The sequence below is a fragment of the Trachemys scripta genome, chromosome 1 (genome assembly GCF_013100865.1).
Source record: "Trachemys scripta elegans isolate TJP31775 chromosome 1, CAS_Tse_1.0, whole genome shotgun sequence".
Taxonomy (NCBI): domain Eukaryota; kingdom Metazoa; phylum Chordata; order Testudines; family Emydidae; genus Trachemys; species Trachemys scripta.
Genome location: NC_048298.1, coordinates 24,742,884 through 24,759,469, shown reverse-complemented (window position 1 = coordinate 24,759,469; position 16,586 = coordinate 24,742,884). Strand labels below are relative to the sequence as shown.

Below are 16,586 nucleotides of genomic sequence, written 5' to 3'. Positions count from 1 at the left end.
ACTCAATTCTGTTACCCTTAGTGAGGTTGTACCTTGCTCCCTGAGTAGTCCCATGATACTGTTGAATCTGAATAAGCATGGCACAGTTGAGTCTTAAGTGAGCTGGGCTCTTTATGACTGACAGGAAACTGAAGACCTGTGAGAAAATAGATTTTTTTCCCCCTTTTGCAACATTAGCTACAACTAGGGACTGTAGAACATTCACTGTTAAGGATCCTAGCAGACTAACACTAATAAATAATAAAATAAAGCTGTTTACAACATAAAATGTAGTCTGCCAACTTCTGTCCTTAGGTTGGACTAAATAATTCTTTGTTATCTTTAATACTATATAGATTTGACAAAATGTTTTATGTCCTAAAGGTGTTCTTAATTATGCATAAAGCATTGTGGACACCTTCCAGGTTAAATGGGGCTCTGCTTGTGTAAATTCAGAGCTGTGTATCTATTGAATGTTTTCCATAAGGTGGCTGTGGGCCTTTAAGAAGGGATACTGTAAATAAATTGCCACCTAAAGACTAACAGGTACAATAAATAAGATCCCATGGTGCTGTGCTCCAGAAAAATCCATTTAATTGAATGCCTTCTCTCTTACAGACCAGCAATCACCTCCTTGGACCAAAGCCATTCCCCCTGGACAGATTGTTAGCAATATTATACAGTATTGTGGACAATAAAGTTGCTCCAACTGCAAATATATTTTCCCAGGTGAGTACAGATTTATTTGTGGGGTTTTTTGTATTTTTAAATTGCCTGGAACTTCTGAGAGAACACAGTAAATCTTTTCAGAAGTATCCTACAAAGTCAAAACATCCCAAGCTTATGATTACTTCATGTGGACAAGGGGGATCCCAGTGGATGTAGTGTATTTATATTTTCAGAAAGCCTTTGACAAGGTCCCTCACCAAAGGCTATTAAGTAAAGTAAGCAGTCAATGGATAAGAGGGAAGGTTCTCTCATGGATTGGTAGTTGGTTAAAAGATAGGAAACAAAGGGAAGGAATAAATGGTCAGTTTTCAGTATGGAGAGAGGTAAATAGTGGTGTCCCCTAGGGGTCTGTAGTGGGCCCAGTCCTATTCAACATATTCATAAATGATCTGGAAAAAGGGGTAAACAGTGAGGTGGCAAAATTTGAAGATGATACAAAACTACTCAAGATAGTTAAGTCCCAGGCAGACTGCGAAGAGCTACAAAAGGATCTCTCAAAAATGGGTGACTGGGCAACAAAATGGCAGATAAAATTCAGTGTTGATAAATGCACAATAATGCACATTGGAAAACATAATGCCAATTATACATATAAAATGATGGGGTCTAAATTAGCTGTTACCACTCAAGAAAGAGATCTTGGAGTCATTGTGGATAGTTCTCTGAAAACATCCGATCAAGGTGCAGCAGCAGTCAAAAAAGCAAACAGAATCTTGAGAATCATTAAGAAAGGGATAAATAATAACACAGAAAATATCATATTGCCTCTGTATAAATCCATGGTACGCCTACATCTTGAATACTGAGTGCAGATGTGGTCACCCCATCTCAAAAAAGATGTATTGGAAAAGGTTCAGAAAAGAGGAATAAAAATAATTAGGGGTATGAAACGGCTGCTGTATGAGGAGAGAGTGATAAGACTGTGACTTTTCAGCTTGGAAAAGAGACGACTAAGGGGGGATATGACAGAGAGCTATAAAATCATGACTGGTGTGGAGAAAGTAAATAAGGACGTGTTATTTACTCCTTCTCATAACACAAGAACTAGGGGCCACCAAATGAAATTAATAGGCAGCAGGTTTAAAACAACAAAAGGAAGCATTTCCACAATGCACTGTCAACCTGTGGAACTCCTTGCCAGAGGATGTTGTGAAGGCCAAGACTATAACAGAGTTCAAAAAAGAACTAGGTAAATTCCTGGAGGATAGGTCCATCAATGGCAATTAGCCAGGATGAGCAGGGATGATGTCACTCGCCTTTGTTTCCCAGAAGCTGGGAATGGGCGACAGGGGATGGATCACTTGATGATTACCTGTTCTGTTAATTCCCTCTGGGGCACCTGGCATTGGCCACTGTTGGAAGACAGGATACTGGGCTAGTTGGACCTTTGGTCTGACCCAGTATGGCTGTTCTTATGTTCTTAAATTAAGGCATCCTTTACTGTATTCCAGCAATGGGTAATGGTCCACAAAAGGTATGGAGAAAGGTATGGGTTCCAGCAGTGAAAGATCACACAAGATGTTTGTTGTGATATGCACTTCTTTTTACCTAGGCTTCTTTTTGATGGAACCTTATTGATTATCTTTATCAAATACTATCTTCAAATACCTGTTTTTAACTATCCTAAATACTTAATGAAATAACATTTCAGTAGATGGCAGTATAACTACAGGATATGGTGAACAGAAACAAACCTACAGTTTTCATTAGCAATTTGGATTTATCAAGCAGCAATAGCTGCTTCATTGTTAAATATGAAACTAGATTCGTATTATAAACCTGATTCTCAACAGTCTGACCGTAACCTTTGAGGATACCTATAAACATCTAATACTTTCCTGCTTTCCTCTTTTATTCCTCTAAGTTGCCTCTTATCATTTGCTTTCAAAAACTGGCTTTCCCTGTGCCTTTTTTGTTTGATTGAGCCACGGCTGCATCTTTTGGGGAATAAAGTTCTAATATGCTTAATTATATTTAGATTTTTACATCCTTCTTAAAAAAAACCCACCAAAATGAACACTTACGCTATCCCTGCTGTCATATAACCCTTCTTCAATATTAGACATACAATTTGTACATAGCGTATTTCCCTCCCTAGCTATCTATGGTATATTACAGGATAAACATTTAAAAAACAAACACCTCATGCTAATTTAAAATGTACACTAGATGGCACTGTTGTCAAATTATATATTTAATAGTTAACATTTTCCTCTTAAATATATGTAGATTAAACTTTAAAAAACTGCAATAAATAACAAGGTTGTAATAAACATCCAACAACCAAGAGAAGCCTAAAGATAAGGATTGTCAATCAATCTTGAGCTTGAATTTTATGGATTTTCACTGATTGTGATATCTTTTATTACATTCGATTTTCAATTAAATAAGATTTTTCTTCAAGTTTCTAACTGGAATAATATCAAATATGTGTTAACAGAATAAAATTTAAATTTTAAAACCAGAATTTAAGATAGGTTGAACAAGTTTTTATTGTTTTTAAGCATTTATAAGACTATTTTGATATTTCACTAATCACATTATAAGCCTTTTCTCATTAAAGGTTTTATTCAAATTAAAATAAAGTCTTGAACTGTATAATTCTTACAAAATCTAGCTATTTTGCTAGTTTGTATATATGAAACTTTGTGGAATCCACAGACAAGAAGCTATATGAAAATCAGTACTGTACACTGTTTTAAAAATGTTTTTCAAAGTAATAGTTGGTTTTTAGTTTGTTCAACAGTATTTTATTTTATCTACTTTGTGATCCACAGAGGAAAAGCTCTATATTAGAGCCACTTGTTATAGTTAGGTACAGTGTCACCATGAATTTTCAAAAACACAAGCCCATCTCATCTCTAAATTTTAGTAACTTTCAGCAGAAAATGTTAATCACTAATAAAGGCTGCTGTAAGATCTAGAATGTCGTTGATAATGTCTTGCTTCTCTCATTTCTGTGCCAAATTTCTATCCATGCAGAAAATCTACTCATTAACTTTTCAAAATAAGTCTTTCCATCTATAAATAATGAATAGACATAGATTTTTAATTTTCTGTTAATGCTAAGATTTAATAAATCTAATTTTGTTTGTTTACCATATAGACCTTCAAGGTGTTTGAAGATTCAGCTAGGTTTTGCCTTTTGTTATTAGTCATAGGCCTTAATAAATGGGCCTTTCTTTTACTCACATAAAAAGTTAATGTGTTCTTGTTTGTATAAGACTGAACTTTCTGGTTGATGAGATGTATGGGACCAAATTTTTCCTGGTTTAACTCCACTAGAATCAGGAAGGTTATACTGGGCATGAATTTGGCCCATTCATTTTCTTTTCATTTCCTCACTTGTTAGCATAGACTTTCAGCAAATCAAACTTCTCTCAAAAGAAATTTGTCTTAATTGCCACTTTAAAAGTTGAAACTCATTTTGGCCTTAGTACTGTGTTTTTAAACACAGTTTCACACATCTGCAGAGAATATCTAATGTATTTGAGGGAAACTTTAGTGATTTTTCCTCTTTCTATTATTAATGTGTGTGTACGCCTGAGTAGGCGTTCTATTTACTTGAAAAGTTTCGAATGATCTTTTTTTTTTTTTTATCTGAAATGTTTATTTTTTTCACCTGGATTGTTCTAATTGGTCAGAGGTAAGACATTACTGGAAATGGAAAGATTAATATATTAAATATAGTTTTAAAATGTTTCCAATAGGTTGCTTTTGTGTCACTGAATTCATTTTTTGACAAGGCATCAACATTTCTTGAACTTCAGAGGAAAAAAGGGTAGATAGAAAGTAGGCTCCTAAACCACTGTGAAACTCTAGAATGAGGAAACATACTATTTTAGACACACTTCTTTAGACACACTTTTGTCTAATCATTTACTAAGCTGAAGATTTTATATTTGCCTTTCATAACCACTTAATACAACTTTCTGTACCTGGGTGAACATATATAAATACAGTTGATCCTGTTGGATTGGGCATTTGCCAATCAACCTTGGGAACAAATGTTATTTTAATAATGAAAAATGGGAATAAAACCTACAATTACACAAGGCCCTAAAACTAGTGGAGCCACCATGATTTGCTGGTGCAAATTGAATAAAGGCCATAGAAGATTCCATCTTCTACACGCCACTTAGCCCTGCTTTATAGCACATCTGTGACAGCCCTATGGGACAACTGGGGTGTAGTCAGTGTGTATACCTGGATCCAAGTGTATATGTGGATCCACTAACTAAAACCTCAATGTAGGGCAGATACTATTACTACAGTTTGGTTGATGGGAGAAGCTACCTAGTTGCTTTATGCGCATTAGGAGGAAGATTCTTTGAGTCCATTTAATTTTGCCTTTGCATGAGGGATGAGAATTTGGCTTTAGTTGTACAGCATTTAAGGGAGAGAACTATTGAAGATTATCATATTTTCTTGTTCCCTGTTTAAAGCCCAATAGGTATTAATAAAAACCATATTGTGAATTTATGTATGATTTCTCTTTCAGTGTTCTCTCTCACCATACAAAACCAAAACAAATTTAAATACTCTCATCCAGGCTTTATCTCCTGGGTTGACTACTGTAGTCTCCACTGCCCAAATCTTGGACACCTACTGCATACACATGCACTCACACACCCTTAGGTCCATTCAAAATAGTGCTGATAATATTATTACCTGGACAGTCAATTTTCTATTCTATTTAAGTTCTAAAAGATGGCAAATGATGCTAATTTCCATCTCTTGTTAGTTCTCTTCTCCCGCAAGTTCCTAGATGGTTTCTTCTATGCCACCTTTTATATATGGAACACCTTCCCTGAACTAATCTATTAAACCATTATACTGTAGTCCTCCAAATCCCTCCTTAAAACTTGCTTCTACCATGATCACTAAAATAAATTGTCACAAAATTGACAAGGCCAGCAGGGAATACTATTATTATAAAAACATATTTTTGTTCTTTGACTAAATGAAAACTTCCTGCAAATTCTGCATGTAGCTAGTTTACACAGTCCTATCACTCTTGGCATCTTTCTAATCTTGTTCTCCCCTCCCCTCTGATTGTATGTTGAACCCACTTAGTGTGTCGCCTTAATTTAGGTCCTGATTCTACAAGTACTTATGCACACATATAACTTAATCATATCAATAAGCCCATTGAAGTCACTGTCCTTAGACTAAAGGCTTTGGTGTGAGGGCTGACTTTCACTGTGTAAATTATGGCAATCAGCAAAATGGGGTATATCATGGTAAAAGAGCACAATTGGGTCTGTGAGCGCTACCTTGTATAAATAATAATTGTAACAAATATTAGTTAGAATAAAGAAATGTGTAGAAATGGAGAAACTTATACCCTTCTATGCACAATAATTATAAAGTGTGTTTATAGTTGAAAAATGATTGGAATAGAATTGGGTTTTATTTGTGTTTTCACTTTATAGTATCTCATAGTATTATAGTAGAACAAACTATGCTGGGTAATTTGAAAGGAGTTTGATGTTTATTTAGATCCAAAAATGAAGATGTCTACTGTCCCCCCCGCTTGGGTTAAATTCAAAATAGGAATTATATGCATTTATTTCTGAGTGGAGTAGTATTAGAAAACTAGAGCTCTGCAAAAACCCTGTATCCTCCCGCCATTTCCAGATGTTTTCTGTTTTTGTTTCTGTGTTGTCAATCATTTCATAAGTCGTGAGCGTGCAATATAAAAAGTTTTGTGGTTCATTTGTTCCATGTTTCTGGTGTGTTTAACACCAGCAAAAGCAACCGAATTTCTACAGGCCTGTCATGGGTATTACTCATAAAAATCAGCGCAAACTGTAATATTTATATATTATGTATATAGATAGATAGAGATATAACTATATATGGATATGAATATATATATGGCACTGTCCGGGATTCAAGTGTAGAGGAGGAACTTTCTAATATGGCAAAGCAATGGATGTAATTCCAAATGAAACTGGCACTGGAGTTTGAGCCTTTGAAAAAGGATATATTTCATATTTACAGTTATCCCTCTTAAAGACAGTTATGCTAAATGCTAATTTAATGTGACTCCATCAAAAAAAAATAGCATATTTAACATGCTTTCAGCAAGACGGAGCCAAAGGGACATAGCTTAAAAATCAAACTGTCCTCTACAGAAGCATCAAAAATATGTTCTATTTTCTCCATTTTCTCAAGTGGATTGGATTTGGGAATAACTCATTTTTATATATTAATTATTTACATAGCACTGTAGGTTTATGTGGCAATTTGCAGAGTTTACTAAAAGACTCATTCCCTGACCCCAGCAGCTTAAAAGGGTAATTTAAATAAATCTTTTTATTCTCTGAAGGATATCTGATGTTTTTTGTTTATCTGTTATCCCTCATTTTTTTTCTTGATGACAAAGTGTGGCACCTGCTATACAGATTGGAAGGAACCATGCTTGTTACCCATTCCTCTGATGAATAGGTCAGCTGGAGTGCTCTTTTTACCGTGGCATATGCTCCCCCAGGAGACCAAAGGTAGCAACACTAGATAGTGCTCAGTCTCACTGGTATAGTAAATTAGATTTCCAAATCTTTTCCTACGCCTGATTTTGGTGTGGTGGTGTTGCACTACTAGGCCAGTCATGCAATACAATCTTAAAGGGACACAGTCAGCTTTTAAAAATTTTCTAACAGCTCAAATTATTGATTTTGTAAATAAAAAAAGAACAAATATTTCCTTTTTTTCTTTGTTTTTCTCTTATTCAACTGACAGCACTTAGTGTACAGTCAGCTTCAATCTTTTCTGTTTGATCAGTTGCACTTCCTTTCTCATGTTCTAGCATGATGCCGTCACTTTCATGCACTGCTCTGGGGATTGCTCCTGTGCATGTTTTACTCCAGGCCTTCTTTGAGTGTAACAGAAGCAGCAAAAGAGCAGTTGAAAATGAAAAGGGAGCATGCAGACATTCTCGCAGACAAGGAGGATTTGGCTAAAGCATACGTGGTGGTGGTGGTGGCTTTTCCTCAAAGGGTCTTACCAGAAAACAGAAAAAAAATTTTTTTTGAAAACGGGTTTAAAAGCAAAAATCAAAATATACCCTTTTGTTTATAGACAGAGTCCCCATTAGTTTCTGTTTTTTTTTAAATTTAGTTTAAAAAGACAGTGCCAACTTGATTTTATTTTTTTAAATATGTTCCTTTTTTTTTTTTCTTGTTACTGGTTTGGAAGTGCTCTTTTCCATGAGTGAACAGTAAGATCTTGTTCATCTCCCTCCTTCCTGCAGTTTAAGGCAGAGCCAGTGCTAAAACTTCACCAGAGATTATTGAAATATTTATTGTAAACTTGGGAAATGTGTTGATGTGGGGGTGAAATACATTTTTATCCTGCTGCATCTTGATCTCAACTGACTTGCGTGTTCAGAACCTGGAGATGATTCTGGTTTTCAGTAGAGATTACTTTGTATAGAAATGAGGTTTCTTGTTTTCTTGCTGAATGTCAGAAATAGCTTGTAAGCTCATAGAAATTTAAAACCCACCCCAGAAAGAATTATGTAGTTCATGTCTCCAAATTTGGACATTATATAACAATATCACTAACTTTTTTCCAGTCAGGAAATATTTTACCACGGTTGCCCTCAAAATTATACACTATTTCTAGTTGGCGTGTGTGTCGGAGGGACTTGACACATGGGGATTTCCTCCCCCCCCCCCCAAATATATAGAAAAGTGTTAATTCAACACTGAGGATGAAATATTAAGCTTTCAAAAGTGAGGTGATTATAATAGTTAAGGATGCTCTCCCTCAGTTTTAATTCATAACCATTTATTTTGCCTTGAGGGTTTCCACCATGCTATAGATGCTGGGATACAGATAAATAGGTGATCTTTCAATTCCCAGCCCTAGATTTAAATACAAAGATGACACTCACTCTGAGCATGGTCAGATCATAGGTCTTCCAAGTAAAAGTTAAACTGTGCTAAAACAGAATTTATATCTGTGTGCAGTATTTAGGGTTAATGTGTTTAGACAAAAATATATTTGTCTCGGTAGCTGCAAGAAGAATCACAAGATACCAGGAATGTGGTTTAAGTAGGCCACAACTTTATTAAGTAATGCATCTGTGAATCATCCTGCAATAACTCATCCAGTGTAGGATCATACCTTCTTTGTAATTGGTACCACCTGGTAGAGGGCTGCCATTAACCCCCCCCACACTGTGTTAAACTGGTCCCAGCACTGGTGCTGGATCCCATTGTCCTCCCTTGGTCCAAGGGTTAAGGGGTGGGTGAAGAGAGTGATGTTTCCTTGCTGTACCAGATATTAGGAGTCCCAACCATATTCCCCATCTTTTAGGAGATCTTCTGCTAATTTGCTTCCAATTCCAGTTTCAGGGAATGAGATCCCACTAGATATCTGCCAAGTTGTGACAAAATGAATTTTACGGTTCAGATCCCTGGACTGCTGTGAGGAAAGCAAAAAAAAAAACCCAAATAAACCCACAATACCAAGACCAATCTGATAGTGAGGGAAAAATTCCTTTGTAGCACCAACAAAGTGACTATCATGAAGTCCAGAGCAAGATTCAAACACACCCAATCCTACTTTAATCCCAGGGCAGTAGCTTTTCTTCACAGGGCTATGTCATGCTAATGGGCTGCCATACACAATCAGGGAATCTGTCATATGTACGTCACTAAGAGTCCCTGGTTATGACTGCAACCTGGTGATTGAGAACAAGCTGCATGGTTGCTCCATGCTCATCAGAGTTGAGTTATTAGGAGGACAGTTCTTTTTACTGTTGGCAGGTGTATACAAGAAACAATACCCCACTAAATATGTATATCTGTACTATTGCAATTGGTCACCACTATCTACGTTCCTTGTACGTGTGTATGCACATGTGTGCATGTTTGTGCCATATTTGTCTAAAGATCAAGAAAATCCCTAATAAGTGTAAGGGCTTTTAGGAAATAAGAAAGAAAGGAAGGCAGTAAATCAACTGTCCCCTCTTCCCTGCTTCTTATTTTCTCATAATTTCTTATGACTTTTCTTGATTATTAGATAAATCTAGCAGAAATGTGTAAGCAAAAATGGGGAACTGTGTATGGAACACAGCGTGGTATCATGGGTTAGCACTTCAACAGAGTATGGCAGCTTGAGAGCCTGCTGTTAAACCAAAGAAAATGAGCAGGCAATACTTCTTTTTAACCAAATAACTGATTAAACAACTTCAAGCCTCAGCATGGCTGTGAATAAAATAAAACCCTAGACTCATATCTCAGTCAAAATAATGTTTTATAATTAAAGCTATGGAGAAGCATCTACTAATAAGCTCTGTAGTATTAATAGGTTTAAAAAACAAAGTTTTTCTTTGGGGAAAAATTGGTCTGAGTCATATTTTGTTGAATGGTCTAAATTAGATTTTAAAGTATTGTGATTAATTTTAGATATAATATTTTGCTGTCTGTTTCCTAAAATATAAAGGTATTGTCTTACTCAGAAGCTAAATTAAAAAGAAAAATTCCTTTCTAATTTAGAGCAGCAAATTTCTGAACCCCTGGTTTGGTGAGTAGGTAGAAAATTGCTAGGGATTCCAACCATTCCTGGAACAAAGATACTGTATGACTTACCAGGTAGTTGTAAACCATAATATCTTGTTTCTTTTTATTATTTTGATGCTTGTGATTATATACTGAAGGAGTCTTCAGTGGCCTTTCTTATTTGCTGCTTATGATATCATTTGTTAACTGGAAAGCTGAATTCATTCTAACTTTACATTACACTAAGACTTGTATGTGACTTTGCAATAGTGAGATAATAAACATCTGTATTATCACACGTTAAACACTGATAATACACTGCGTACTGTACAGTACACTTTAAATGAAGACAATCCCTATCCCAAGGAATCTCCATTGACAAGAGTCCAATTGTACAATTGCACTTTTCTAAACATTCAGTGGTTTAGAAAAAGGATGTGATCTATTTTTTTTCAGCCCTCTCCTAAAGACTGAAATTATTGTAAATTAATATAAACAGATTTTCAGAAGAAAAGCTTATGATCTAATGGAAGAAAGGATGCTAGGGGGCAGAACTTTAACACTGGTACAATCTGTATGGAAGCACTGAGAATTAGTCAGTTTCAATGGTAAACATTCTGTCAAGGTTATTAATCCTAAAAGTTGACCTACCTTGAAAGTCTTCCCTTGTTTAGTTTTAGTTTCTTGGCTCCAGTAATATTTTTTTTAAACAAATTTTGCATTGGCTTACTTATGTTGTGCCTATGTATGAACATTATGATAGAGGATTGGTTTTTTGTAACAGTTTTGTGAGGGGCGCACAATATATTGGATTTTTAATTAAGTATTATGGTATAGTAATGCCAGAAAATGGTATATGATTGATCTTTTCAAAGATACGTCAGTCAGATTTAAAAAAAAAAAAGCTTTCAAAGCAAATGAATGTTTAGGCTAGCAATCTTGACAATAGCACTTAACTGCTTCATGCAATATGTTCATTATATGCATTCATAAATGTAGCACATATCGTGGCCCTCTGAATATAACACTAAGTACTCTTTCATACTGTGGCATCACCTGAGACTGCATCAGGTGTAGCATGGAGGAGGTTTCGTATACTGATTAACTGCTGATTATCTTATTTTTTATTTTCTCCTGGTATTACTTAGTCTTAATTTTGCAAAAGCTTAAAAATAATTATATCTATGAAAAAATAGTTATTTTAATATACTGTTCAATATACAATACATAGTATCTAACAGTGTTAAATATAGAATTGTGTTTTAAAAAAACTAAAACCCTCCATTTGGAAATTACTTTATTTTTCTTAATGAAAGGAACATCATTTATTAGTTGAGGAACAAGTTCATACTGTTTTTACATCAAGCAGTTCCAGCTGAAGCTTGTTAGTGATTGCCTTCCAGATTAAAAAAAAAAAAAAAAATCTCCACACTGTAGTACACGAACTCCTATTGTTTGGAGATAAATAATCTGCTCATCCCCGTTGCAGATGAGAACAAAGAACATAATAGTACATCTGGTTTATCTGTTAATAGAGCAAAGATTAATTAAGCAAATACTGCACAACCTCTTAACTTCTGTATCTAAATCCAGCTTGTATGTGTGACAGATTTAACATATCTTTTAACTATTTAGCATCTGTGTGCATAATTCTATTCCAAAATGCTCTTCTTTTCATAAAAATAAATTTGGGGGCAGTGTTACGATAGGTAGTGGACATTTTTGTGCTTTGATTAGGTAGAATCAAAGGGTTTAGTAGCTATAAATCTGTATTCCTCTCTGTTATGTTATGTTATATTCCCCATAAGGCTGTATAGATTTGAAACTATTGCTCTCTGCCATGATGCAAAGACACAAAATATGATCCAGTATTCCTGGTGGAAGATTCAGCTATAGTTATAGATTCTTTTCCTGTTCTGTCTGTGCCCCTTCCTGCTGTCTTGTTACTCCTCCCCACTCCTATTCTGTACATATATACTACTGAGATACTTGAGTGCCTTTGTTGCATCATATTTGAAATTAGTTTGTAGTTTATCTGTATTAGGAGGCCCCTATAACAATTTTGGGTGCTGTCAAAAATGAAGTACCAATGCGTATATGGACAACTTATTTTAGCACAAACAGGTAACAAAATGGAACGTTAAAGAATGTATTTTATCACTTTGACTAAATATTTGTAGAGTGGTTGTATTTCTGCTTTATGTCAAGTACAGTTCTAGTCACTGACTTTTTACTTGACCCCCCTTTCTTCCTCCAAATACCCTCTGCTGCTTTCTATTCATTTAATTGGGAACAGCGGGCCTTGACACAGCATTATGGACAAAAGAAGCAGCTGCAGTACAGTTAATTTGGAAGGCAGGATTTTAAAATATGAAGCCTATTGACAAAAGAATGCCCCTTCATAGATGGTGAATAGTAAGAATTGGAATAATGTAGCTGTCCTTCTAGGGAAATTAACAAATATATTATTTTGGGGAGTGGACTTAGGAAGATGTGAAGCTGGAAATTAGAGTAAATTTTCACTCTGAAAAGTTTATATACTTGGTAAACAGAAGTCAAAGATTACAATTATTGTAGCTTGTTTAAAAATATAACATTGTGACAGAATATGAGGCTAAGAAAAAAAACAACTCTCTGATTTCCCATGACAACCTAAAACTTGATCCAAAAAAGTGAAGCTTAATTGTCTTGTCCTGAATGCAGCAAGGTGCTGATGTTCCATTAAAAGTCCTGCATTAGCTGGGCAGCATGTCTGACCAGAGGATGATTATTATTATTTTCAGGGTTGAAAATTGTGCAGAATGTCTCACGGTACATAGATGCTGTACAAGGATGCTCATCTAAGATCTTGTAGTCTAATTTCACTTATAATGTAACAAAGGGGCAACAAAACATTGGGCTAGAGATGGAGAGGAGAAATGTAGAGGACACTGCAATACAGTTATATGGTGACTTAAAAGGATGTGAATAGCTTAGCTCAGTAATCTAAAAATCTCCCTCCGCAAACCTCAGGTTTCCTGTGAAAGCCATTGAAGGACCAGAGAAATCAATGACCATCCCCCACTTGTGAATTCATCCTGTGGACTGACTTAGCCAGTTGTGCTGCACAGTGTATTTTGGGAAGGGGGACACTAATGGTGGTGTTGTACTGCTGGCTGGCCAGTGTCAGCCCTCCTGTTTAGGAGGGCTGCTGTTGGTTAACTCAGCAACAAGCACTGGAACTCTGGCAGTTGAGAACAGGGGCTGCTAACAGGGAGTTTTGCGAGGGAGTTTGGAAGGAGAGTGGGAAGGGAGTAAGGGCCCCTTGCTGTTTTCTTTAAAACTATAAACTAAACTACATTCAAAACTTCTTGATTTAAACAAACCCTTTCATTAACTAGGAGACCATGCAGGCAGAAGCCCAGCAGCAGAGTGGGGGCTATCCAGTTTATTGCGCTGAGTGCAGCATGTATGATTACCTGCCCTGTGGGCGGGTGGCGTATGTGTGCATTCGGTGCAAGGAGCTTCTGGCCCTCAGAGACCGCGTATGGGCGTTGGAGGCCAGGGTGGCGGAATTGGAGGACCTAAGGGAGGCAGAGAGGTATGTTGACGAGGCTTTCCGGGTCACTGTAGAATTGTCCCACCTCCAGCCAGACAGCCCCTGTGCTGTTGAGGAGGATGAAAGGCCCAGGGAAGCAGAGCAGTCAATGGGAGCAGAGGGAAACCTTCCCATAGTTGGGACCCTCCTTCCAGATGGTGTTGGGGTATCCTCTCGCACTGAGGTTACCTCTCCGGGGGTAGAGATGTCCTGGAGGCCAAATTTAGGCTGCTAGGAAAGAGACTGAAATCCAGGATCTCTATGGTGGCATTCTCAGAAATGCTTCCAGTTCCACACGCAGGGCCAGGTAGGCAGGCAGAGCTTCAGTCTCACAATGTGTGGATGAGACAATGGTGTAGAGAGGAGGGGTTTAGATTCATTAAGAATTGGGGAAACTTTTGAGATATGGGGAGCCTATACAGGAAGGATGGGCTCCACCTAAACCAAAGTGGAACCAGACTGCTGGCACTTAACATTAAAAAGGTTGCAGAGCAGTTTTTAAACTAGGAGATGGTGGAAAGCCTACTGCTGCAGAGGAGCATGTGGATCAGACAGAGATTTCTCTTAGAGGAGAGTCTATTGATAGAGATTCTCTAGGTTCTAGTCAGGAGCAGAGGATGGAAGAGGATAATGTAAGGGCCAGATCAGACGAGAAACATTCACATAAAGAATCAGACACATCAGAAAAGGGCAGACAAATAAACAGTGACAAGTTTTTAAAGTGCTTGTACACAAATGCTAGAAGTCTAAATAATAAGATGGGTGAACTAGAGTGCCTCGTGATAAAAGAGGATATTGATATAATAGGTATCACAGAAACCTGGTGGACTGAGGACAATCAATGGGACACAATCATTCCGGGGTACAAAATATATCAGAAGGACAGAACAGGTCGTGCGGGAGGGAGTGGCACTATACGTGAAAGAAAATGTAGAATCAAATGAAGTAAAAATCTTAAGTGAATCCACATGTTCCATAGAATCTCTATGGGTAGTAATTTCATGCTCTAATAAGAAAATAACATTAGGGATCTATTATCGACCACCTGACCAGGACAGTGATAGTGATGATGAAATGCTAAGGGAAATTAGAGAAGCTATCAAAATTAAGAAGTCCGTAATAGTGGGGGATTTCAATTATCCCCATATTGACTGGGAACATGTCACCTCAGGATGAAATGCAGAGATGAAATTTCTTGATACTTTAAATGACTGCTTCTTGGAGCAGATGGTACGGGAACCCACAACGGGAGAGGCAAGTCTAGATTTAGTCCTGAGTGGAGCGCAGGAGCTGGTCCAAGAGGTAACTATAACAGGACCACTTGGAAATAGTGACCATAATATAATAACATTTAACATCCCTGTGGTGGGAAGAACACCTCAACTGCCCAACACTGTGGCATTTAATTTCAAAAACGGGAACGATGCAAAAATGAGGGGGTTAGTTAGAAATTAAAAGGTACAGTGACTAAAATGAAATCCCTGCAGGCTGCATGGGCGCTTTTTAAAGACACCATAGTAGAGGCATAAATATAAATGTATACCCCAAATTAAGAAACACAGTGTAAAAACTAAAAAAGAGCCACCGTGGCTTAACAACCTTGTAAAAGAAGCAGTGAGAGATAAAAAGACTTCCTTTGAAAAGTGGAAGTCAGATCCTAGTGAGGTAAATAGAAAGGAGCATAAACACTGCCAAATTAAGTGTAAAAATGTAATAAGAAAAGCCAAAGAGGAGTTTGAAGAACGGCTAGCCAAAAACTCACAAGGTAATAACAAAATGTTTAAGTACATCAGAAGCAGGAAGCCTGCTAAATGACCAGTGGGGCCCCTCAGTGATCGAGATACAAAAGGAGAGCTTAAAGATGATAAAGTCATTGCGGAGAAACTAAACAAATTCTTTGCTTCAGTCTTCACAGCTGAGGATGTTAGGGAGATTCCCAAACCTGAGCCGGCTTTTGTAAGTGACAAATCTGAGGAACTGTCACAGATTGAAGTGTCACTAGAGGAGGTTTTGGAATTAATTGATAAACTTAACATTAACAAGTCACCAGGAACAGATGACATTCACCCAAGAGTTCTGAAAGAACTCAAATGTGAAATTGCGGAACTATTAACTAGGGTTTGTAACCTGTCCTTTAAATCGGCTTCTGTACCCAACGACTGGAAGATAGCTAATGTAACGCCAATATTTAAAAAGGGCTCTAGAGGTGATCCCGGCAATTACAGACCAGTAAGTCTAACGTCGGTACCGGGCAAATTAGTCGAAACAATAGTAAAGAATAGAATTGTTAGACACATAGAAGAACATAAATTGTTGGGCAAAAGTCAACATGGTTTCTGTAAAGGGAAATCGTGTCTTACTAATCTATTAGAGTTCTTTGAAGGGGTCAACAAACATGTGGACAAGGGGGATCTAGTGGACATAGTATACTTAGATTTCCAGAAAGCCTTTGACAAGGTCCCTCACCAAAGGCTCTTACGTAAATTAACTTGTCATGGGATAAAAAGTAAGGTGCTTTCGTGGATTGAGAACTGGTTAAAAGACAGGGAACAAAGGGTAGGAATAAATGGTAAATTCTCAGAATGGAGAGGGGTAACTAGTGGTGTTCCCCAAGGGTCAGTCGTGGGACCAATCCTATTCAACTCACTCATAAATGATCTGGAGAAGGGGGATAAAAAGTGAGGTGTCAAAGCTTGCAGATGATACTAAACTTCTCAAGATAGTTAAGACCAAAGCAGACTGTGAAGAACTTCAAAAAGAACTCACAAAACTAAGTGTTTGGGCAACAA

General features: G+C 37.0%; 1 protein-coding gene across 1 annotated transcript in view; it reads left to right on the top strand.

Moving 5' to 3' along the window:
• The window catches only part of ORC5 (origin recognition complex subunit 5), a gene marked incomplete in the record, with an annotated part of 142,950 nt that overhangs the window by 59,514 nt on the left and 66,850 nt on the right, over window positions 1–16,586 (top strand). Inside the window, 1 exon segment of the mRNA XM_034766173.1 lies at window positions 598–708. Within this exon segment, the coding sequence (XP_034622064.1) occupies window positions 598–708 (111 nt within the window).